The following is a 21,750-nucleotide window of genomic DNA, read 5'->3' on the forward strand; positions in this document are numbered from 1 at the left end:
ATATTACTTCCTGGGATTAAAGGCATGTGTCACCACTGCCTGGTTCTGTTTCTCTCACGTAGCCCAGTGTGGCCTCGAACTCACAGAGATCTGAATGGATCTCTGCCTCTCAAGTGATAGGATTAAAGGTGTGTGTCACCATTGCCTGACCTCTATGTCTAATCTAGTGACTGGCTCTGTCCTCTGATCCCCAGGTAAGCTTTATTGGATACACAGTATATCACCACAGGATGTGGAGATATGAGGACCCCAGAAGTTTGTGGCATAGCTAGCCTGATGTATGCAATAGAGAAGAACAGGAAATGTCTCAAACAATTTTTGTTCACTACAAATTTACTTGTAGCATAGATGTGCCCACACTCACACATTAATGTATACACATACATGTACATTCATGAAAGTTTTTAAGTATTAAAAATGTATAGTATCATGTATAAGATCAAGCCAGTCAAAATTCCAGCATAGATAGGAGACCTGCTCCCCCCTATCACCCCTCTATGTTGAGGTCCTACCCCCATCCAAGGAGCTATGATCCACTGATTGCTGCTAATAGAGGGAGCATCACTTTCTCTTGGCGATATGACCCTTGGTAGGTTGTTCATGCCCCATTGGATGGCCTATACCCATTTGCATATAAGCAGCATCAATTAGACTCAGGTATTAATAACAAAAATAATATGATGTGAACTTAGGAGGGAGATTGAGTTAGGAGGGAGAGCATAAAGGAGAGTTGGAGGAAATAGTGGTGGATGGATGTAGTGAGAATACATTGTATAGATGTATGGAACAAGGACAACAACAATAGACATGGCAAACTGGGTAGGGAAAAGCCCAGGAGGCATCAACCCAACCCAAAGAACTACAGGCAATGAAGGATGATGAGAGCAGGAGAAATAATCTTCCTCGGGGAAGAGCACACCAGTAGGTTATCCAATAGCGAAGGGTCAACCTTGAAAACACAAGTTACACTGTACAGACTGAGCAGGTTGTCCTTATGTACTTAGGAATATGTATGTATATGTGTATGTAAGAACAATTAATTTAAAAAGAGGCCATAAATTTGAAAAAGCTCAAGAAGTGGTATATGGGGGAATCTTGAGGGAGTAAAGGGAAGGGGGACTGATATAATTACATTATAGTTTCAAAAAAATTAAAAGCAGAGAAAAGTAAAATCTTAAAAAATGTGTATTTTAATTGTTTAAAGCAATCTTGAAATTCTAATTTCATAATCCCCCCCCTTCCTCCCTGAAAATCCCATATATCATTCCTTGTTCTCTTTCAAGTTATGGCTTCTTTTTTCATTAGTTGTTGTTATGCTTGTATGTGTCTGTGTCTGTGTGTGTGTGTGTGTGTGTGTGTGTGTGTGTGTGTGTGTGTGTGTGTTCCTAAATATATAAATACAACTTGCTCAGTCTGTGCATCACTTTTTTAAATCCTAATTTCATAAGACCCAAAGGATTAAATTATCACCAGTTGAGGGGAATTCCTTTAAAATGTTGATTTTGACATGGTGGTATTATTTACTTTCAGAAATAAGGTGGTTTGAGGCCAAATGTTTAAAAAAAATGATTTGTGAAGCATTATCAGGTCCTTTATGGGATCACATAGAAAATTTGTGCCAGAACTGGATGATGAAAACTAGTTTACAGACTTACCAGTTTCAGGTATTTAACTTACTGAAGTGATATAAATATGTATTTTCAGGGTAAAAATCAACTTATCAGGACAATTTGTCAAATTATAACAGTGTTCCAAATGAAAGTGAAATTATGTCATGTTGTCATGTTGGCTAAACATAATTCCCAGAGCTCCAAAAATTATGTAACCTTGTTTTTTTTAATTTGATACAAGAATGTGAAAAAAGATTTTAAAATTTCTGAAAAATTTGTATATTTGCAACTCCAGTTTTAGTCAACATAATTGTTCCCTGACAATTTTCAAATGGAAAGCATGGAGCTGAAATTTGACACTGAACTTAAAAAGGTCATTTCTCTTTAGTAGATTTATAGGTCCCATTTTGCTAGACTCAGAGTCCTTCACTTTTAGCACCATTCATGCCATTGCTCTTTGGGATCAGCTCCATTTGTGAACAACTATTTCAAGAATGAAGCACACTAAAATAAAATTAGAACCAAGATACTTGATGAGCATCTGAGAACTCACTGAGAATTAGAGCTGCTTTGATACACTAGGTTTTCAAAGACAATGGCAGATACCCAACTAGTTTTATGCTGTCATTTCAATTTTACTTTTATTATCAAAGCTTTAGTTTTTACATAAAAAGGGTAATCAATTCCCCGTCTAGCTTCCTGTCTTTTAACTTTTCTTGAACTTGGACCATTCCGGCTTCTTTACCTACTTGAATTCTTAGATCATTAATCACTGTTCACCATTCCCTCCTTGAAACTTACTTTTCCTTACTCTGAATTTCTTGTTACTCCTCATGTTTCTATTGCTTTAAATCTCTTAAAGACTGAGACTTCCCAGTTTCCATTCTTTGTGATCTTTCCTCATTCTCTTATGCTTTCATTTTTATTCAACCACCTTCTGGCTACAGAAACCATTTGTAAGTTATTATTCATATTATAGTCTCAGTCTTTCTCTAGTATTATAGACCAACCTATATTTCTAATGAATATTTATATTGATTCAACATTTCAAATATATTTCAGTGTCATTGTGTCTAAAACTAAATGTCTACCTTCCTCATTCTAATCCTATCATTTTCTTATTATATTTCATCATCACTCTCCTGAGATCACAATAATGTACTGGCTAATCTGCACACCATCAACCTTCCTCTCTCTTCACAATGTCTTTTGCTTGCATGTGAACCAGGGAAAGAGCTTAAACAAGTAATGTATTTAAAACCAGAAACAAGGTAGCATAGGTATAATACAATGTTTCCTTGGTGACATCAAGACCTAGACTTTCCACACTGGTCTTAGCACATTTCAGAGTCACAAGATGACTGTACTACCAGCAGGGAACATGTTACATATCCAAAGTGGGAAGACATAGGGACAGGTGTACAGTATGCAAAGAGTACACCTGAGTCCTTTTAATCAGAAGATTTCTGTGTATATCTAAACCAGAACCTATATAGCTACAGTATTCACTCAAAGAAGGTAGAAAATGATTTTTTTTCTTGTTGCAAGAAAGGCAACATGTCAAAGATTAGAAATGGATGAGTTTGATTTATGTGTATATTACCTGATTTTATAGCTCATCTTTAATTTTGTGACAGTCATCTTTTGACAACTATTAAGTAGGTGTGTTAATGAAAACTTCAGTAGCACACCATTGCCTATAGAATCAAATCGAAACTTATTACTATTTTATATCTTCTAATCTTCCTTCTTATACACCTTCCTTCAAATGTACATTTATGATATTCCACTTGCTTAATGATCATGTTTGCTCTTTCTGCCTCTTCAATGCCTGTGCTGTTTCCTCTCAGTATGCCCCTTTGTCTTGTTTCACTTTACCTTCTCATGTCCTACCCAATCTTCAAGTATAATTTTACCGTCACCTTTTTCAGTCCTCCAAATAGGATTTGTGAATTCAATACAACCCCTTGTCCTTGGTATTTATAAATATTATAAAATACACAATTTTTTATATAAGTATTTTCTCACAGACAAATATCCTTTGTGGGTATGGCTGGTGTATATTGGGAACTCACCTTTTTATGATGGTACTATATAGTTACATAATTCCAAAATAATTGCAACTCTATAAAGCAACTGTACCAGGAAGGATGGAAACATATACAAATAGCAGTGTTGAATGTGGTATCTTCTCAAAGTACAGCCAAAGAGCTCTAGATGTTTAGGGATGGAATGTAGTTATGGAACAGTAGCAAAGTGGCAATGGTACTGAATGCCCAAGATAAGGAATCACTCATTTTTCACAAGTAAGGTCTTCAGAACTTAGCATCACTGTAGGAAATGAATTTTAAACCTTATACCTACCTATTTCTATTTAAATATACCCATACTTCATCATGTATAAAGCAAATCCTTAAGAAAATGGCATTTGAGCATTGTGCTTACCTTAATTTCAATTAGGTTAAAATGTGAAAATACCACCATTGTACATTTGATGAAATATAGTTACTAAAAACTCTAAGCCCAGTGTGAGTGGTTTTTCAATGATGCAATCAATTAGATTGTTAGAACTTTTACTAGCCATTACTGTTTAGTTTGGATAATGAAGAATTGACTGTATCTTGAAAAATCTGTTTCAAAGTCAAGTATCTACAAGAATATTGTGCTCACTTGCTTTATTTTACAACATTTGATGTCAAAGTGATGTTTTTATGGTGACATTCAAATGTTGAGGCCTATGTTGGGATGAGTTGTTACCAGGCTTTTTTCATGTTTCCTCTGCAAGTTCCAGGAGATCTTCCATGTTAAATCTGAACAAATGCCAGCCTTCCTCACAGGAAAGGTCCATAGCCCCTAGGCGAGTGTAGTACGCAACGGAATCCTGATTCCAAACGACAACAAGGAACTGCATGGCACTGCATTGGGTGTTGATGGCTATCTGTTTAAAAACAAACAAGTAAATATTGTCCTTATTTGACAGTATAGTCATTCACTATTTACTGAAGGTCTCCTATATATAATACTATATGTATATAATAATGCAAAATACTATAGCTATTTTTCGACTAAAAGAATCTTTTATATTATTGCAGGTCATATTGTGGGTCTATTTTATGAATAAAATTACTTTCTACTCTCATGTTTGCTTATTCTTGATAGTAAAAAAACACATATAGTATGTTTGTACAATATATAGGAATAAAATTTAATTAAATATAACATAGAATCTCTCTGAGCTTTCAACTTGAAAATCCACTTTAATAAATATTTGAAATGCATGTTGCAAAAATGTTTTGTGTATGTGAATGCACGTGTTCATATGGGTTTGGGATGCATGTGTGTGCATGCATGTGGTGATCAGAAGGCAACTTCAGTTGTTATCCCTCAGGTGCTTTCCACTTTTTGTTTGAGACAAAGTCTCTAACTGGCCTGAAATTTCACTAAGTAGGTTAGTGTGGTGGCCGGTGAGCACAAGAGATCCAACAGTCTCTACCTGTCACCTTGCCACTACTGGCATAAAAGTATGTACCACTACTCCTGGCTTTTTATGTGGATTCTGGGGATTGGATTCAAATTGTCATGTTTTCAAGGCAAGCACTTTACCAACTGAGCAAGTCCTGGTGTTATATTTAATCAGTAAGATTAGTTACCGAATCTATGCCTTGTTAAACAACACTTGATGAAGAAAAGGATAATATGTAGACTATCAGTACTAACTATAACACATACCTGACTTAGCTTCTTCAGCATAGCAGCCCCAATACCTAGACCTATTAAATAAACATTGTCAAATAAGGCTGTACATTGAAATTTTTCACTTAAGTAGTCTATTTTAATTTTAAATCAATAAAAGATCAAACTCTTTAAGGTTGCCATATATTCTACTATATAATAATAATAATAATAATAATAATATATAATTGCTGTGGGATGGTCTGTATGTCAAATGTGTTGCTGATTGGTCAATAAATAAATCACTGATTGGCCCGTGGCGGGACAAGGAGGAAAATAGAGCTGGGAAGTGGAAGGCTGAGGCGGAGAGACACTACCAGCTGCCATCAGGATAAGGAAGATGTAAAGTACCGGTAAGCCGCAAGCCACGTGGCAAGGTATAGATTAATAGAAATGGATTAATTTAAGCTGTAAGAACAGTTAACAAGAAGCCTGCCACGGCCATACAGTTTGTAACCAACATAAGTCTCTGTGTTTACTTGATCGGGTTTGAGCGGCTTGGGACTGGCGGGTGAGAGAGATTTGTCCTGACTGTGGGCCAGGCAGGAAAACTCTAGCAACATATAATGATATATATATATATATATATATATATATATATATATATATATATATATATATATATATATATATATATCATGTTGAAACCGAACTCATGAACACTTTAAATCATTTTTTATCTTATTGTAGCATGACAACAATGGTAATACAAAAGAGATTAGTTTTATCTTAAAAATTCATGATGAATAAATGAGTCTCTGTCTTTGTGTTCTTTCTTTTTCTTGAGAAAGGGATTCAACATCTATTGTTGGGTGGCCTGGAACTTGAATTCGCAGAGATACACCTGCCTCTGCATCCCAAATACTGGAATAAAAGGTGTTTGTCACCATGGTGGCCTTCACTGTTTTCATAGAACAGGGTATATTTCTTAACTATGCCTATTAAAAACAAACCTAAAATATAAAATTATTTTACAGATAAAAATAGTAGTATTTATCAACACACTCAATAGCTTACTTGAGTGTGTTGATAAATACTATTGAAAGATTTTCTAACTTGTAGTTGAGTCTTCACTGTACTAGGATCCTGATCAGGCTCAAGAATTGGAAATGAGCTATCTGAATAACTTAAAAATCATATGCATAGGAAGGCTTATCTGTAGTCTTTACATTAAAATATAACTTAGAAACTTTTAGATGTTTGCAAATACTATTGATTGTAGTGTTACCTTGGTAACCTTCAATGATGTAAAAATCCTCTAGGTGAAGCAGTTTGCCAATCCATGGGTTGTATGTGTAGTAGTACATGGCAAATCCAATAGTTTTTACTCCTGTGGAGAAGAGAGGGAACAAAAAGGCTAATGCTTTAAATCATAAAAAGGTATATGTCTTCAAATAGAATATGAAAGTGTTTGCTGCTTTAACTATTAAAGCAATAAGTGGTTGTTGGACAAAATATTAGTACATAAATTTAAATTTACAATGTAGAAAGTTTACTTTTCTTATAGCCTTTAAAAGAAAGTATATAGTTTGACACATTCTTCTAATTTTTAATACTTTATAATCAGAGTTACATAACAGTTATTTAAAAGTACACTGGATTTGCATATTGCACTCCTCTGCTTACTACTATTTACACAATGTGTATTTATTAACTGTTAACTCTGATTTCAGATATAAAAAATGTATTATAGATTAAACTGGAGAAGAAACATTTACCTGATTCTGTTTGTTGAGCAGGTACTTCTGCAACCAGGCAGTAGAAAAGTGGATTGTCTCCAAAACCATCCCTGAATAAATCTGAAATATCAATCCACATACAACATGTCAAAGTTTATAAGCAAACAAAGATGTCATGATAGGAAGCAGTAGGAACACATCTTCCTCCCTGCACAGCAGCTATGCTAGTAAAAACCATCTGAAGTGAGTATTTTAACATTCACAACTTTAAAGAGAGTCTGCCTATTATCTGCTGTTCATTTGGACTAAATGTAGCCATGCGTGTGGTGTCAGCTACCTGCCTATGTCCCTTTGAGTTTTCTAGCAGGTGTCTATAGAAGTGACAGCTTGTGTTTCTGGAATAGTTTGTTGAAGCCTGGTTGATCAATAACTGTCTTGTCCTTAATGTGCTGTGCTGATTGTTGAGATGAAGGCTTGGAGACTGATTGTCATTATTCCACCCTCCACCGACTGAAGTGACTTCTGGGAAATTAAATGGATCTACTCCTGCTTTGTGTTTCTATGGGAATTCTCTCTCTCCCCCTCTCTCTTGCTCTCACTTGCTCTCTCTCTTGTTCTCTCACTCTCTTTCACTCTCTCCTCTTCCTATGAGAATAGACACACATGAGAGAGAGAATTTAATAAAATTTCAACATAGTCTGTTAATTTCTGCTACAAAGAACCTACAATAATAAGACACACAGTGTTTAAATAAAATCAACAAAGTGCAAAAGAAGTTATTAGTGAGTTATTAATGAGGGAAATGAAGGACAAAGAAAGGATATAAAAATGGCAGAAGTGACTCTTTTGAGTAGTTAAATATAAAAAGATTACTTCATTAAAATATAATGATGAATGTAACGGATGCTCTTTTTTTTTTTTACATTTTTACCTTTAGTGTGTGTAGTGGGGAGGGTGGTCAGAGGACAACTGGCAAGAGTCAGTTCTTTCCTTCCACCATGTAGGTCCTAGGACTCAAACTCAAGTTATTAGGTCTTTACTCACAGAGCCATCTTCCAGATCCCAGTATAGTTAAAAAAAATTCAATTACATTTTTATATAAGAGACACACTCTGGATTCAAAGACACAACTAGGCTGAAAATGAAATGATGGAAAAAGATAGCATGCAAACATAAATAAAAGAAAGCTTGGGTAGCTATACTATTATAAAATTATAGATTATTGAAGGAGAGAGTGGAATTGTGTAATTATAAAAATATCAAATCACTAAGAAGATAGAGCATTTATAAACGTATATAACAAAAATTACTACCCTGAAATAAAAGAGACAAATGCTGATATAAATGAAGGGAGAAAGACATAGCAATATACTAATAGTATGACTTCAATATTACACTTTCAATAATGTATATAACAACAAGATAGAAAATAAAGTCATAGATTACTGAACAATATTAGAGACCAACTGATCTTAACTTGTATGTTATTTCTTTTCTACTGCTCTATTAAAACACCATGACAAAAGCAACTTATAAAGAAAGCATTTAATTTAGCTTAAAGTTTCAGAGGGTTAGAGTCAATGATAGCAGAACAAAAGCTTGGTGGCAAAAACAGCTGAGAGCTCATATCTTGATCCATAAGCAGGAGGCAGACACAACACAGTGGGAATGGCATGAGTCTTTTGAAACCTCAAGCCTTGCTCCCAGCGGTACAGATCCTCCAACAAGTATATAACTCATAATCCTTCCCAAATAGTTCCACCAACTGGGAAACAAGCATTCAAACATATGAGCCCATAGAGACCATTCAAATTCAATACAACACACACATGTATAAAACAATGTGCATGTCAAGTGTGGAAGGAACTTTCTGCAGGATCGGACATATGTCAGTCTACATGTCAAGGCTTGATAAAATTTAAAAGACTAAAATAATACTAAGTATATTTCCCAATCACAAAGGCATGAAATTAAAAATCAATAGGTAAAAAAATCTCTATATTCAAAAATATATGAAAATTAAACAACACACTTTTAAACAACCAATGAGTGAAGAAGGAAATCAAAAGACTTGGGATGTGAATCAATGATGGAGCACTTTGCTGGCATGTGAGAGACCCTAGGTTCTGTTCCTAGCATGACAATCAGTTAATTGATCAATGCAAATGAATATTATTGCTGCAAATCATTTAAAAATAATCAAGATGCAATTTTGTTGAAACTAGTGGTGTGGTATAGTATAACTGCAAGAACAAGCCACTGCCATGTCTCACCTCAACAACTCCATGAATGTCTGACTGAATGTCTCCAAGTCCTCAGCTGAAAGGGGTCAAAAAAGCTTCAACCAAAAAGGGCTTCTGCTGAAAGGGCTTCGGCTGGAAAGGGCTCCTCAGCCAAAAAGGCTCTCTAGCTAAAAGGCCTCTGGCTGAAAGGCTCTAGTTTCTGTCTCCTCATGCCTTATATACCTTTCTCTGCTCAGCTATTTCACTTCTTCCCTAGTGCTGGGATTAAAGGGGTGTGACTCCCAAGTTCTGGGATTAAAGGTGTGTGCCACTACTGCCTGGCCTCTATGTTTAATCTAGTGGTTTGTTCTGTTCTCTGATCTTCAGGCAAATTTTATTAGGGTAGAACAAAATATCACCACGCACCATGACCAAGGCAACACTTAGAAAACTTCATTTGAGGCTTCTTTATAGTTTCAGAAGTTTAATCCATTATCAGGATGGTAGGGAACATGGTGCTGGCTCAGTAGCTGAGCAGTACATCCTGATCCTCAGGCAGACAGAGACAGAGAGAGAGAGAGAGAGAGAGAGAGAGAGAGAGAGAGAGAGAGAGAGAGAGAGAGAGAGAGGTGGGAATGGAGAGTAAGAAGGAAGAGGGAGGGGAAGAGAGTAGGAGGGAGGAAGGAGGAGAGAGAGACTGGGCTTCTTGGCATGGGCTTTTGAATCCTCAAAGGCCACTCCCTGTGACACACTTCCTCCAGTCCTTCTAACACTTTCAAATATTGCCACTCCCTGGTGACTAAGCATTTAAGTATATGAGTATATGGGTCAGTCTTATCCAAACTACCAAAGTCCCACTTAAAAGTTCAACTACTTTTCTGGTTCAAAGTCCCAGAATCTTGCATATTCTAAACAACAATGAGATCAGGCCTGTTCCAGCAATACCCTAGTCCCTGGTACCAACTTCTGTCTTAGTTACTGTTTTACTGTTGTGAAGAGACACCATGACCAAGTCAACTCTTCTAAAAAGAAAGCATTTAATTGGGGGTTTAGAAGATTAGTCCATGATCATCATGGTGGGAAGCAGACAGGCATGGCACTGGGCACTGGAGCAGTAGCTTTACATTCTGACCCACAGGCAACAGGCAGAGGAGAGAGAGTCACTGGGTCTAGCATGGACTTTTGAAACCTCAAAGCCCATCCCCAGTGACATACCTCCTCCAACAAGACTGCATTTCCTAATCTTAAACAGTCCACAAACTAGGAGCCATTCTCACTCAAAGCACCACATCCACTATCCGTTTTCTTAAATTGATACAGATTCCAAAGAACTCTAAATATCCAAAACAGCTTTAAAATAAAAGAATAAAGTTGGAGGATACACACTGCTTAATTTTGAGATTCACTATAATGTTATAATAATTAAAACAGTATGATACTGGAAAGAGGCCTGACATATAAACCAACCAAACAGAAACAGGACCTTAAAATAAATACTCACAAACCTAATATGGTTAACTAATTTGTTATCAGGGTACCAAAACCATTAATTGAGGAAAAGACTGACTTTCCAATAAATCATCTTGTAAAAATTGTATTTCCATATATAAAATAACAAAGTTGGACCCTTATTTTTTTTATCATATTCAGAATATAGCTTGAAATAGATTGAAGATCGCAGTGTGGATGTAACATTAGAAAACTCTGAGAAGAAAATGCAGGAAATTAGTAAGATATTGTAAGTGGCAATGGTTTCTTAGGTCTACCTGACAACCGAAGCACAGTCAAAGGAAAAGTCAGAGACAAATTGGAAAAGCTAAAGTTCAACAAAATGGCACGCTATAAAAACAGGTAAAAAATCTCCACAGAGAAGGTTCTTAGTAGATTATGTTCATTCTTAAGTATTCAACTTTAAATGACTATCCTTCACTTGATTCTTCTAATGTTAAATAAATGACCCTCTTTATTTGGTCTTTGCCAATCATGGTGTTTCACCATCTTTTAGCCTTCTTATTACTGTGTAAAAAAAGTTCTAATTTATAATAATTTTCTACATTAGCCATTAATATTTCGGTTATCAAATGTAATAAAAATAACTTTTTTTTCAAAGCTCCTACCAACATATTACATGTTAAGTAGCATTTTTGACCAGTCATACCTCCTGTTCTTTGTTTTGAAATGCATTTGCAGTCTACTGCATCTGTATCCATTTCATGCTTTGAGGAAAAATGAAAAATAGTGGAACATTGAAAAGGCTAAGGAATTTGTGTCTTGTATATTTCAATGTTATTAATGGGGTCATGTTTTGTAACAAGGACAGAAGCTTCTGCATACCTAAGTATCTATTCTGTGTGCATGCATTCACACAGTTTTTACCTGCTCTAAAATTACCACAAAACATCTTACCCAGTTCTGTTAATGCCACATTTTCTTGCATGCCTTCATAGGAAGCCATTTCCTGTCAAAGTAGAAAAAACCTTTCAGCTGATGATTTAGTAAATATTATAATCATTGAAATATTTATTTAACATTTATATACACAGGTATAACACAGGTGATGTGTTAAAAAGAAGTCAAACTTGATCACAGTTATCTAGAAATTAAAATCTGAAACAGCAATGCAACACAAATTAGGTAGATAACTAGTTGGTAGCTAGATGATAGGCAGATAGATTTATAGAGAGACAATAGACATATGATAGAATTCATATCTCAGTTATGTGAAGGTTAACTTTCTGGGTTACTAGCTTTGAATTCAGCAGGAGCCTGGAAAGTAAAGGAAAACTTTTTTCTGGGTAGTCACAGTCACAATGTTTATTTATTATGACTTTACAGAAAAATTTGTGACATGTATTTGCCTGGGGTGGCTTTTGCTAGTATAACTTTAGAATTTTAAAATTGTGGCCTTTATTATTAATTTTTTGCCCATCCAAATTCTTTCTTTTGTGATGCTTATTTCATACTTGGAAAGTTATAAAATATTCACTCTTGTTCTCCTTTGTCCATTTCTTTTCTTTATTTTTAGTTGAGGCTATCAATTGTACAAAATGCTGGTTTTTAATCCTCTTCTGTTCTTACTAATTGCTTTGTATATTTTTGCGTGTGTAAACACTGAGGTAGAATGTCACCACCATCATACCTACTCTGTCATCCCAGTGCCATTAATTGAATGACCCCTCTTTTATTCAGTAATTTGAAATATCCCTTAATATCAAATACCACATTCTCACATATACTTTAGAAAACTTTTGGACTCTTCATAAAGTTTCATTGTGCTAGTTCTGATAATTTTATGAAAACCCTTTTTCATTTATTTTTGAGATTATAATGTAACCACATCATTTCTCCCTCCGAACCCTCCCATATACTCCTTGCTCACTTAGCAGTGTCCGAAGGTTACACCCATAAATTCTCACCAAAATAACTGCCTAAACATGAGCTGAACAAGGACAACAATGAAATCTTAATTTTTATGTATCAACTTTCTATTTATAATGTCAAATGCAGTCGTGTCAGTCACATGAAAATACATATGTACTTATACATTAAACATTTAAAACTTTTCTAATATTATTTTGTTATATTCTCTTGTATTCAAACTTTTTATTTACATTATTTTTTATTTACATTATTTTATTTTCCAGGTAATCTAGAGTTAAATTTTATTTTGCATTGACAAAAAGTGTGAAGATATTACATTTCCCCATATTACAGTACAAGAATTCAACAGAATATTTCTTACCCCACAATAAGATCTTACTGATCTATGTAAATGAAATAAATTTAAGTTCTTCAAAATGTGTGCTGGCTCATTTTCTGTCAATTTGGCACAGATTAGAGTCATTTGAGAGGACAGAACCTCAACTGAAACAATGCGTCTATAAAATCAGGCTCTAGGCATTTTAAGCCTGTACATATTTAAGCCATCACATATAAGCCTGTAGAGCATTTTCTCATTTAGTGATCAGTGGGAGAGGAAGCAAACCATTGTGGTGGTACCATCCCTGGGCTGGTGGTCCTGGGTTCTATAAGAAAATAGGCTGAGGAAGCCATGAGGAGCAAGCCAGTAGGCAGCACTCCTCCATGGCCTTTGCATCAGCTCCTGCCTTCAGGTTCATGCCCTGTTTGAGTTCCTGTCCTGACTTCCTTCAGTGATGAACAGCAATGCTGAAGTGTAAGCCAAATAAACCCTTTCCTCCACAGGTTGCCTTTGGTCATGGTGTTTCATCACAGCACTAGAAACATTAAGACAAAATGACTGTTTTTCAAAAAATCCAGACATAAGCATATAGCTTCATTAGTAACATCCTAATCAGTCTCCATATCAATTAGCACTAATTTATAAAGATGTGTTCTTCATATGGTCTTGGTCAGTTAGAATACAGCAGGAAAAGTATCAGTTCAGGAATAACCATATTTTTGCAACATTTTCAATTTTGTGATAACTATACTATATGTATAAGAGCTCTAATAAACATATATTTCACATAAATTCACATTAATAATTTTCACTATTATTTTGGATATTTTGGCAATTTAGATCAAATGATTGCTATTTTGATATCTGCAAAGGAGACCATTTTTTAAAACCTCATTTAGTGTAAATAATTCCAAATTAGTTTATCAGATAAAAATAAAAGTTTCCAATTGGTTGTTTATCTTGTGCAGTAGTTGGTTTCAAGCAAATGCATATACAAAAAATGAAAATTTAAGCTCTACTATAAGGTCTGTTTTGAAAATTATACTTTAACACCAAGCATAGGGATAGACCCCTTTAATCTCAGTACTTGCGAGGCAGAGACAGGTGGATCTCTATGAGTTCAAGGCCAGCCTTGTCTACATAGTAAGTTCCAGGACAGTGAGGGTTACAGTTGTCTCAAAACAAAACACAACGTAACAAAACAGAACAATACAAAAAACACCAAACTGTTAATTTTTAAAACCAGTCTTAAATATTTCTGAACATGACAAAATTTTGTTTAACTTTTCAGTGTTTCACAGAAAATTAAAACCATAGAATTATTACCAGGATTGAAGATTCTGATAGCTATACAATCTAAATTTGGACTGAGGTATAGTTATTTGAAATATGTAATCTTAAGTAATGTGTGCTTTCTTTTAAAGTATCTTTGATTTGAAATACTATAGGTTCATGATTCAGAATGTTAAATTATAGTATATATTGTCAGATTTTTTTATAGTGGAGAGGCATTATTTGTTTTGCTATAGAAAATCAAGAAAAAAAACCCCTAAGTTTGTTCCTTAAGAGGAGAAAAAAAGGTAAGTAGAGGTCTCAAAGAAAAGAAAATCCTGGAACCACAATAAAAGGGCCATTAATTGAAGAAAGCAGTGTTACTCTCTTTGACACTTCAAAAACATTATTCCTAGTATTAGGAATAATGTAACCATCTAATTCTTATGTATTATAATGGTCATGTATATATATATATGAACACATATATCTTAAAACACACTATATTGTGACCAAGGAATTGTGGAGTAAACTCATAGCCTAACTCACAGCAATAACAAGTTGCTTACATCTTAACTGTTTGTTTAGACCCGAACAGATCAAATGTTCAGTGAATATACTAGTCATTTTCAAATTATGTAATAAAAACTCTGGTCGCAGTGTTGATTTTGCTGAATTACTTTTGAGAAACTAGCTGCTTTGCTTCACCTACTTTATTTAATACTGGTATATTATGGATTTATAATATAAATATATGTATACAAACTTTAAAATATTTGAAATCCTGAATAAGTATCGATGGTATGGTGTACATATTTTAATTTTCCAAATTCTTCAAAGTGAAACACGTCCATCTGCCAGATTTCATTCCTTTGAGTACCCTTTGGGTTACATCCTGCTGGTAATGGTGTTTGATTGTAGAAGGAACAAGTAGGACATTTCTTTACTATTTCTTTGGCTTGTTGCCAGGTTATGGAAAAATCCTTTTTTAAACCTTTACTATTGACAAGGTGTTTTTTATGAAATTCTGAGGCCTCCAGCACATTTCCTATCAATAACTTATCAATCTCATCATTGCCTTGTGCTAGAGGGCCTGGCAGACCAGTATGGGATTGAATGTGAGTTATATATAAAGGATGACTCCTTTTCCTGATTGTATCTTGTAATTGAATAAATAGTGAAGTTAATTCTGAAGCATCAGGGATAAATTCTGCAGTCTCAATATGTAATACTACTCTTTCAGCATACTGAGAGTCAGTTACTATGTTGAGAGGTTCTGAAAAATCCATTAATACCAACAGAATAGCATACAATTCTGATTTTTGAACTGAATTATAAGGACTTTGAACCACTTTACTTAAATTTTCTGATTTGTAACCTGCCTTTCCTTGTTTGTTGGCATCTGTATAAAATGTACGAACTAAAAAAAAGGGGGATAGTTTAGATATGATAGGATAAAAGGGTAGATTAATGAACCTACTTTAAAGAGTAACAACTTGTTTAAAATGTTTTACATTGCTATAGATTTTAGTTTATTGATACAAATTTAAACTTAATTTTGTTATACTGTATATATATTTCTATTCTTATGTGAGGTATTATGTTTATGTAACTCATTAAAAATTGTAATGGATAATTAAAAAATAGATTAATAATTAGTCATCTATGATAATCATATTTGTAGCCATGTTAGTTAAGTCTTCTAGGTATACATAGATATATTTCAGATAGATAGGTAGTCTTCAAACACTTCAAAGACCTACAGAATATGGCATTTAAAATGTTTTAAAAATTTAGACTTTCTGGACAGTGAGACATGTCTGCTCCTGACAGCACCAATTTACTTCAGAGAAGAGTATGGGCATCAAAGACACTCCATATGGAGTTTATCTTCACCTTGACAAAAATAGCCATTTGGACAAGAAACTGTTCTTGCCTGGACTTCTTGATCAACTTGACATACAGGACCCATAGAAAGGTAACCAATAAACTTTGCTTAACAAAATGGTCCATCAGGTTCCTGATTTACAGAGAAAACTGCAAGACATTCTACAGGACACAAAAAAAAAGTGAATGAGAGACTCTAGGCCTGAGGGCTGAAGACTGATGCCCCAACTTTACAAGAGAACTTTGAATGACTGTCCAGGCTGTCAGCTGTCTCTGTCTACCCTACAAGACTCCCGAAAGTTGTTTGCATCCTTCTCCCATTTCTCAGGTAGTATTATATCCTTCTGAGGTCTTTGATGTGGTTAAAGATACTTACAATTTTCCTTAGTTATGATAAAAGATAAGTTAGATATAAAACTTTAAACTCACAAATATAAGATAGATATCTTCTTTTATATTGTAACTATAATTCTTACTCGATAATTATTTTGTTATATGTAATATTACTATGTTGAAGTTAAAACCTTCCTTTTTGAAAAAGAAAAAAAGGGGAAGTGCTGTGGATATCGCTCTATATAAATAAAGCACTGATTGGCCAATGACCAGGCAAGAAGTATAGGCGGGACAAGGAGAGAGGAGAATTGAAGAAGGAGGAAGGAAAGAGAGACCGGCTGGAGCCACCGCCAAGACAAGGAAGATGTAAAGTACCGGTAAGCCACGAGCCATGTGGCAAAGTAAAGATTAATAGAAATGGGCTGAATATAACAGTGAGAGCTAGACAATGATAGGCCTGAGCTAATGGCCAAGCAGTTTAAATAATGTAAGAGTCTGTGTGTTTATTTTATAAGTGGGCTCCGGGACTGGCAGGACTTGGCGGTGGGAGCTGGAGAAAAATTCTCCAGCTACATAGTCTGGTATGTATCTGCAAAACATTTTAACACCAAAAACATTAGAAGTTTTAAGATTAAGCAGAGAAAAAGGTTATACTCTGCTATAATGATGCTAGTGTATAGCTACACAAGGCGTCATAATGATGTCTATTAGCTAAGGAATTTTGATGGAAAACTAATAAATTCTTTAGCAAAGAGTGTTTTTCTAAATTTGAAAATGATCAAGTATTGGGAAAATAGAAATATGTTAAAGAACATAAATCTCAAAGAGAACTCCTAAATACACATCTGTATCACATGAATGACTGCCGTCAGTACAGGAAAATTCGATCATGGTAACTATAGTTATTACATTGTCACCTTTACTGTACTGGTATGGTTTCTAGGAAAGGCATTAAAATAAATGTGTGTGTAAGAAAACTTTCACTCAGTTGGTTAGACTCATGGGATGTATCTGTGAACAGACCTCTGGATATGCTTTACCAATGGAGCTATATTCCCTAGTCCACATCTCATATATATATTACAACAATTTCTTGGTGTAGTAATTGCTATAATCTTGTTTTATATGGAAAATGAAGATTAGAAAGGGTTAGTGATTTCCAAAACACTGTGTATATGAATCATAATTAATAGACCTAGGTTCAAAGCTAGACTATGTATTTCTTTTGTTCTTTCAGCCCTGAAATAATTTCTAAGGAATAAGGAAATACAGGCTTACTTTTATCAATTGCAGGATATCTGGGCAGTCCTGAGGCTCAGCAGGTCTTATGTAGAAAGGAACAGTACTTGTTTTTCTCGTGGGTAATTGAATAATTCCTTGTTGATTTGTATCAAAATCACTCATGCTTGATTCACTTGGCTCTAATTGACTTTTACCTGGTTGACTTGTGCCTGCTTGACTTAAGTCTGATTGGCTGGTGATGTCTGATGGGCTGGCTTTCATCTCTGGTTGACTTGGACTTGTCATTGATGTATCTGATTGTGTCATTTCTCCGTGGCTTAGTTGGGTGGTGTCTATTTGGTTTGTATCTAATGGGTTAGTTCCTGGTTGGGTGGTTTCTGGCTGGCTTGTAGCTAATCGGTTTGTGCCTAATTGAATGGTTTCTGGTTGACTTGTCTCTGATTGTTTCAGGCCTTCTTGGCATGTACCCTGTTGACTGGTACTTGTCTTGGATTGCCTTGGCATTGGTTCCCAAACATTTGATTGTCTCATGTCTGGGTTGCTGGGATCTAATTGCCATTTTTCTGATTGTCTTGTTCCTGAGCAACTGGGGCTTGGCTTCCATGTGTATAATTGTCTTACACCAGGGATTCTGGGACTTTGTTGCCATGTATCCAATTGTTTCATGCCTGGGTGGTTTGGGCATGTTTGCCATGCATCTGATTGTCTTGTGCCTAGGCTGGGGCTTGGTTGCCATAAATCTGAGTGTCTCATGCCTGAGTGGCTTGGGCCCCATGGGCATGAGTCTGAATATCTCATGCCCAATTGGCTTGGGCCTGGTTGCCATGAATCCAATTGTCTCATACCTAGGGGGCTGGGGCCTATTTGCCATTTTTCTGATTCTATCCTGCCTGGGTAGTTGGGACCCCTTTGCCATGAATCCAACTGTTTAATGCCTGGTTGGATGGTGCTGGATTGCTGTGTGTTCAACTCTATCCTGCCTGGTTGACTGGTGCCTGGTTGCCATCTGTCTAGCTCTTTCATGCCTGATTGGCTGGGGCCTGATTGACATCTGTCATATTTTGTCATGCTTGATTGGCTGGGGCTTGATTGCTCTGTGTCTAAATCTTTCATGCCTGATAGACTGGGGCCAAGTTGCTTTGTGTCTGATTGTGTCATAGCTGGTGGTCTAGGGCCTAGTTGGCATGTGTTGGACAGCCTTATGCCTAGTTGGTTGAGGCTCAGTTGCGAGGTGTCTGACAATTTCTTGCCTAATAGGCTGGGGTCTGGTTGCCATGTGCCTGACTGTTTCTTGCCTAGTAGGCTGGGGTCTGGTTGCCATGTGCCTGACTGTTTCATGCCTAGTAGGCTGGGGTCTGGTTGCCATGTGCCTAATTGCCTCATGCTTTGTGGGCAGAGGCCTGGTTGCCATGTGTTCAACTGTTTCATGCCTTGTTGGTTAAGGTCCAATTGTTGTATGTCATTTTGTCTCATACATGGTTGTCTGGGGCCTGGTTGCCCTGAGCTTGGTACTCTCAGTCTCATACCTGGTTGAATAGGGTCTGGTGGCAATATGTCAGATTGTTTCATACCTGGTTCAGTGGGATCTGGTTGTCTGAAGTTTAATTGTCTGATGGCTGAAAAATCTATGTGTGCTTGCCATGAATTTGAATATTTTTTGTTTAAGTGGCTTGGGCTCCATTGACCTGCATCTGTTTGTCTGAAGCTTGCAGAGCTTGGCCCCCATTGCAGTGATTCTCTTTGTTTCATTCCTGGATAACTTGGATTGGATTTCCATGTATCTGGTTGTCTCTGTCCTGCATAGCTTGGACCTGGTTGCACTGTGTCTGATTGTCTCATTCCCTGATTGCTTTGGTCTATTTGCCACATGTCTGGTGGTCTCCTACCTGGATACCCTGGACCCCATTGCCATGAGTTCATTTGCTTCATGTTGGGAGGAGGTGGGCCTGGCTGCCGTATGCTTGTTTGGCTCATGCCTGCTTGATTCATGTCTGGTTGGCTTTTGCCTAGGTTTTTTATATCCAGTTGGCTTGGATCTGGCTGCCTCATACCTTGTTGGCTCATGTCTGGTTTGCTCTTGACTGGCTGGTCCATGCTTGGCTCTGGTTGTTTCATATTGGGTTGGCTTGGGCCTGGTTGGTTCATATCTGTTTGGCTTGCACCTGATCTTGTCACACCTGGTTTGTTCATGCCTTGTTGGCTCATGCTTGGCTGGTTGATGTTTGGTTGGCTGGGCCCTGGTTGGTTCATATTGTATGGGCTTCTGCCTGCTGGGCTCATAACTGTTTGATTCATGTCTGTTTTGCCTGGGCCTGATTGTCTTATGTCTGGGTAGTTCATATCTGGTTCACTTGCACCTGGTTGTGTTACATTTGGTTGGTTCAAGCCTGGTTGTTTTATGCCTGGTTGGTCCATGACTTGTTTGGCAGATGATGGGTTGGTGACCAACTGACTGGCTTGTAAGAGTCTTGATAGACAGGATCTTTGGACAACAATGCTGTGGTGAAAAGTTGTCAGCTGTTTCCAGTTTGTCTAAACTCACGCTTGGAGATAGTTCTTTTTCATGATGGGAATAGGAAACAGAGGTGACTACCTGAGGAGGGTGATTGAAGCCTCTGATTTGCTGGAGTTGGCTTCACTAGAGACCACAACCCCAAGCTTGATTGGATTTCAGCCTGCCATCTGGTCTTTTCCTGCCAACAGGCCTGAAGAGGAAGAACAAAATGATCCTGGGAGAGTGTTACCACATTACCCCTCCCCCAATCCAAACTGGAATGCATCATAATGACGAAGTCACAATGCCAGTGTCTCTGTGCCTATGTGTTGTTCTTGCAAGTGGTGAGGTAAGGGCAGGGCAGCGGCTGTCTGACTGGCTCTCCAGTCTCATCCCAGCACTGTAGCCGTATGCTTGCAAGTGTCTCCCACCCTATTTCCATTCTCTGTGGAATTTGCTGAACCTTGGTGTGGGCATAGCTTTACACCTTCCTGTGGACCCTCTCAACCCACTTCTAGCTCATTCCCATTCCTTTGTGTTAGCCAAGGATATCAAGAAACACTTTTTACCTGCAATTTCCACTAACCAAAGCAGACCTAGACTCAGGTAGGAGAATTTCACTTTGTTTCATTTCCTTCATTACAATCTGTCCAGCCTCACCCGATCCTTGTATCAATCTGCTTGCAGGTACAGTACCTCCTACCTCATCTCCATTCACTGGAGATTACAACTATGAATACAGACCCAGGATTCCCTTGGCCTTTTATCTCTGTCTTTCAAGATTATTCTTTGTTTTACTGCAACCTACTTGAAGAAGCTACTCCTATCACACCTTGAACTCCCTAGGAACTCTGATTCTTGGTAGGAACAGAATCTCCTTAGTTCTTTCCTTCAGTCCTTCTCAGACTTTTCTCTGAGCCCATCTCTATTACACTTCACCACCCACAAACATGCAGAGGTGTTCTCTATCAAGCCACACACAGCCACCACACTTTCCTAAGATCCAGAGAGGGCAAAAGAAACCAAGTAATGGCATACCCCACCCAACAAAGACAATACCAGATATCAACACCTAGAATCACCTCAATCATACTCTAGATTCCTAGACAATATCACAGAAACAAAAATATTAACCCCAAGATAATATGTATCCACCAGAATCCAGTAACCCTACTACAGTAGACCCTGAGAAATGCAATATAACTGAAACACAAAGCAAGGATTTCAAAGTATCAATTATGACTATGTTCAAGGACCTTTAAGAGGATATGAATAAATGCCTTAGTAAACTCTGTGAAAACACAATCAGCAGAATGAAATAAAGAAACAGTTCAAAATACAATAATAGAAATAGAATCACTAAAGAAAACCCAATCTGAAGTAAAACTGAAATGAAAAATTTAGGAAGTCAAACAAAAACCTCAGAGATAAGCTTCACCAACAGAGTGCAAAACATGAAAGAGAAAATTTCAGGCATTGAAGAAAGCAGAAGAAATGCATACCTCACTCAAAGAAAATGTTGAGTATAAAAATACACAGGCACAAAAAATCCAGGAAATCTGGGACACTATGAAAAGAC

The 21,750-nt window shown here is 36.6% G+C and overlaps 1 protein-coding gene across 1 annotated transcript; it reads right to left on the bottom strand.

The window, feature by feature from the left end:
* Positions 1 to 1,322: 1,322 nt before the first annotated feature.
* Satl1 (spermidine/spermine N1-acetyl transferase like 1) lies at positions 1,323 to 20,092 on the bottom strand. Its single transcript, XM_052748583.1, has 8 exons — positions 20,035 to 20,092; positions 18,174 to 19,959; positions 17,714 to 18,062; positions 11,650 to 11,701; positions 7,061 to 7,141; positions 6,571 to 6,672; positions 5,340 to 5,380; positions 1,323 to 4,548 (listed from the first exon to the last, which is right to left on the bottom strand). Exons 1-8 carry the CDS (start codon positions 20,090 to 20,092, stop codon positions 4,378 to 4,380), a joined length of 2,640 nt encoding a protein of 879 aa, XP_052604543.1. The 3' UTR covers positions 1,323 to 4,377.
* Between the last annotated feature and the right edge of the window lie 1,658 nt (positions 20,093 to 21,750).

This window comes from Peromyscus californicus, unplaced genomic scaffold (assembly GCF_007827085.1).
Source record: "Peromyscus californicus insignis strain IS unplaced genomic scaffold, ASM782708v3 Scaffold_10__1_contigs__length_136768540, whole genome shotgun sequence".
Lineage (NCBI taxonomy): Eukaryota > Metazoa > Chordata > Mammalia > Rodentia > Cricetidae > Peromyscus > Peromyscus californicus.

Excerpts from the sequence above, each read along its gene's own strand:
- Satl1 (XM_052748583.1), bottom strand. The coding sequence starts at position 20,092 with ATGGACCAACCAGGCATAAAACAACCAGGCTTGAACCAACCAAATGTA. Across the intron at positions 6,673-7,060 it reads TGCTCAACAAACAGAATCAG|GAGTAAAAACTATTGGATTT; the intron begins GTAAATGTTTCT and ends TCTTCTCCACAG. Across the intron at positions 5,381-6,570 it reads CATCATTGAAGGTTACCAAG|GTCTAGGTATTGGGGCTGCT; the intron begins GTAACACTACAA and ends TTTATTTAATAG.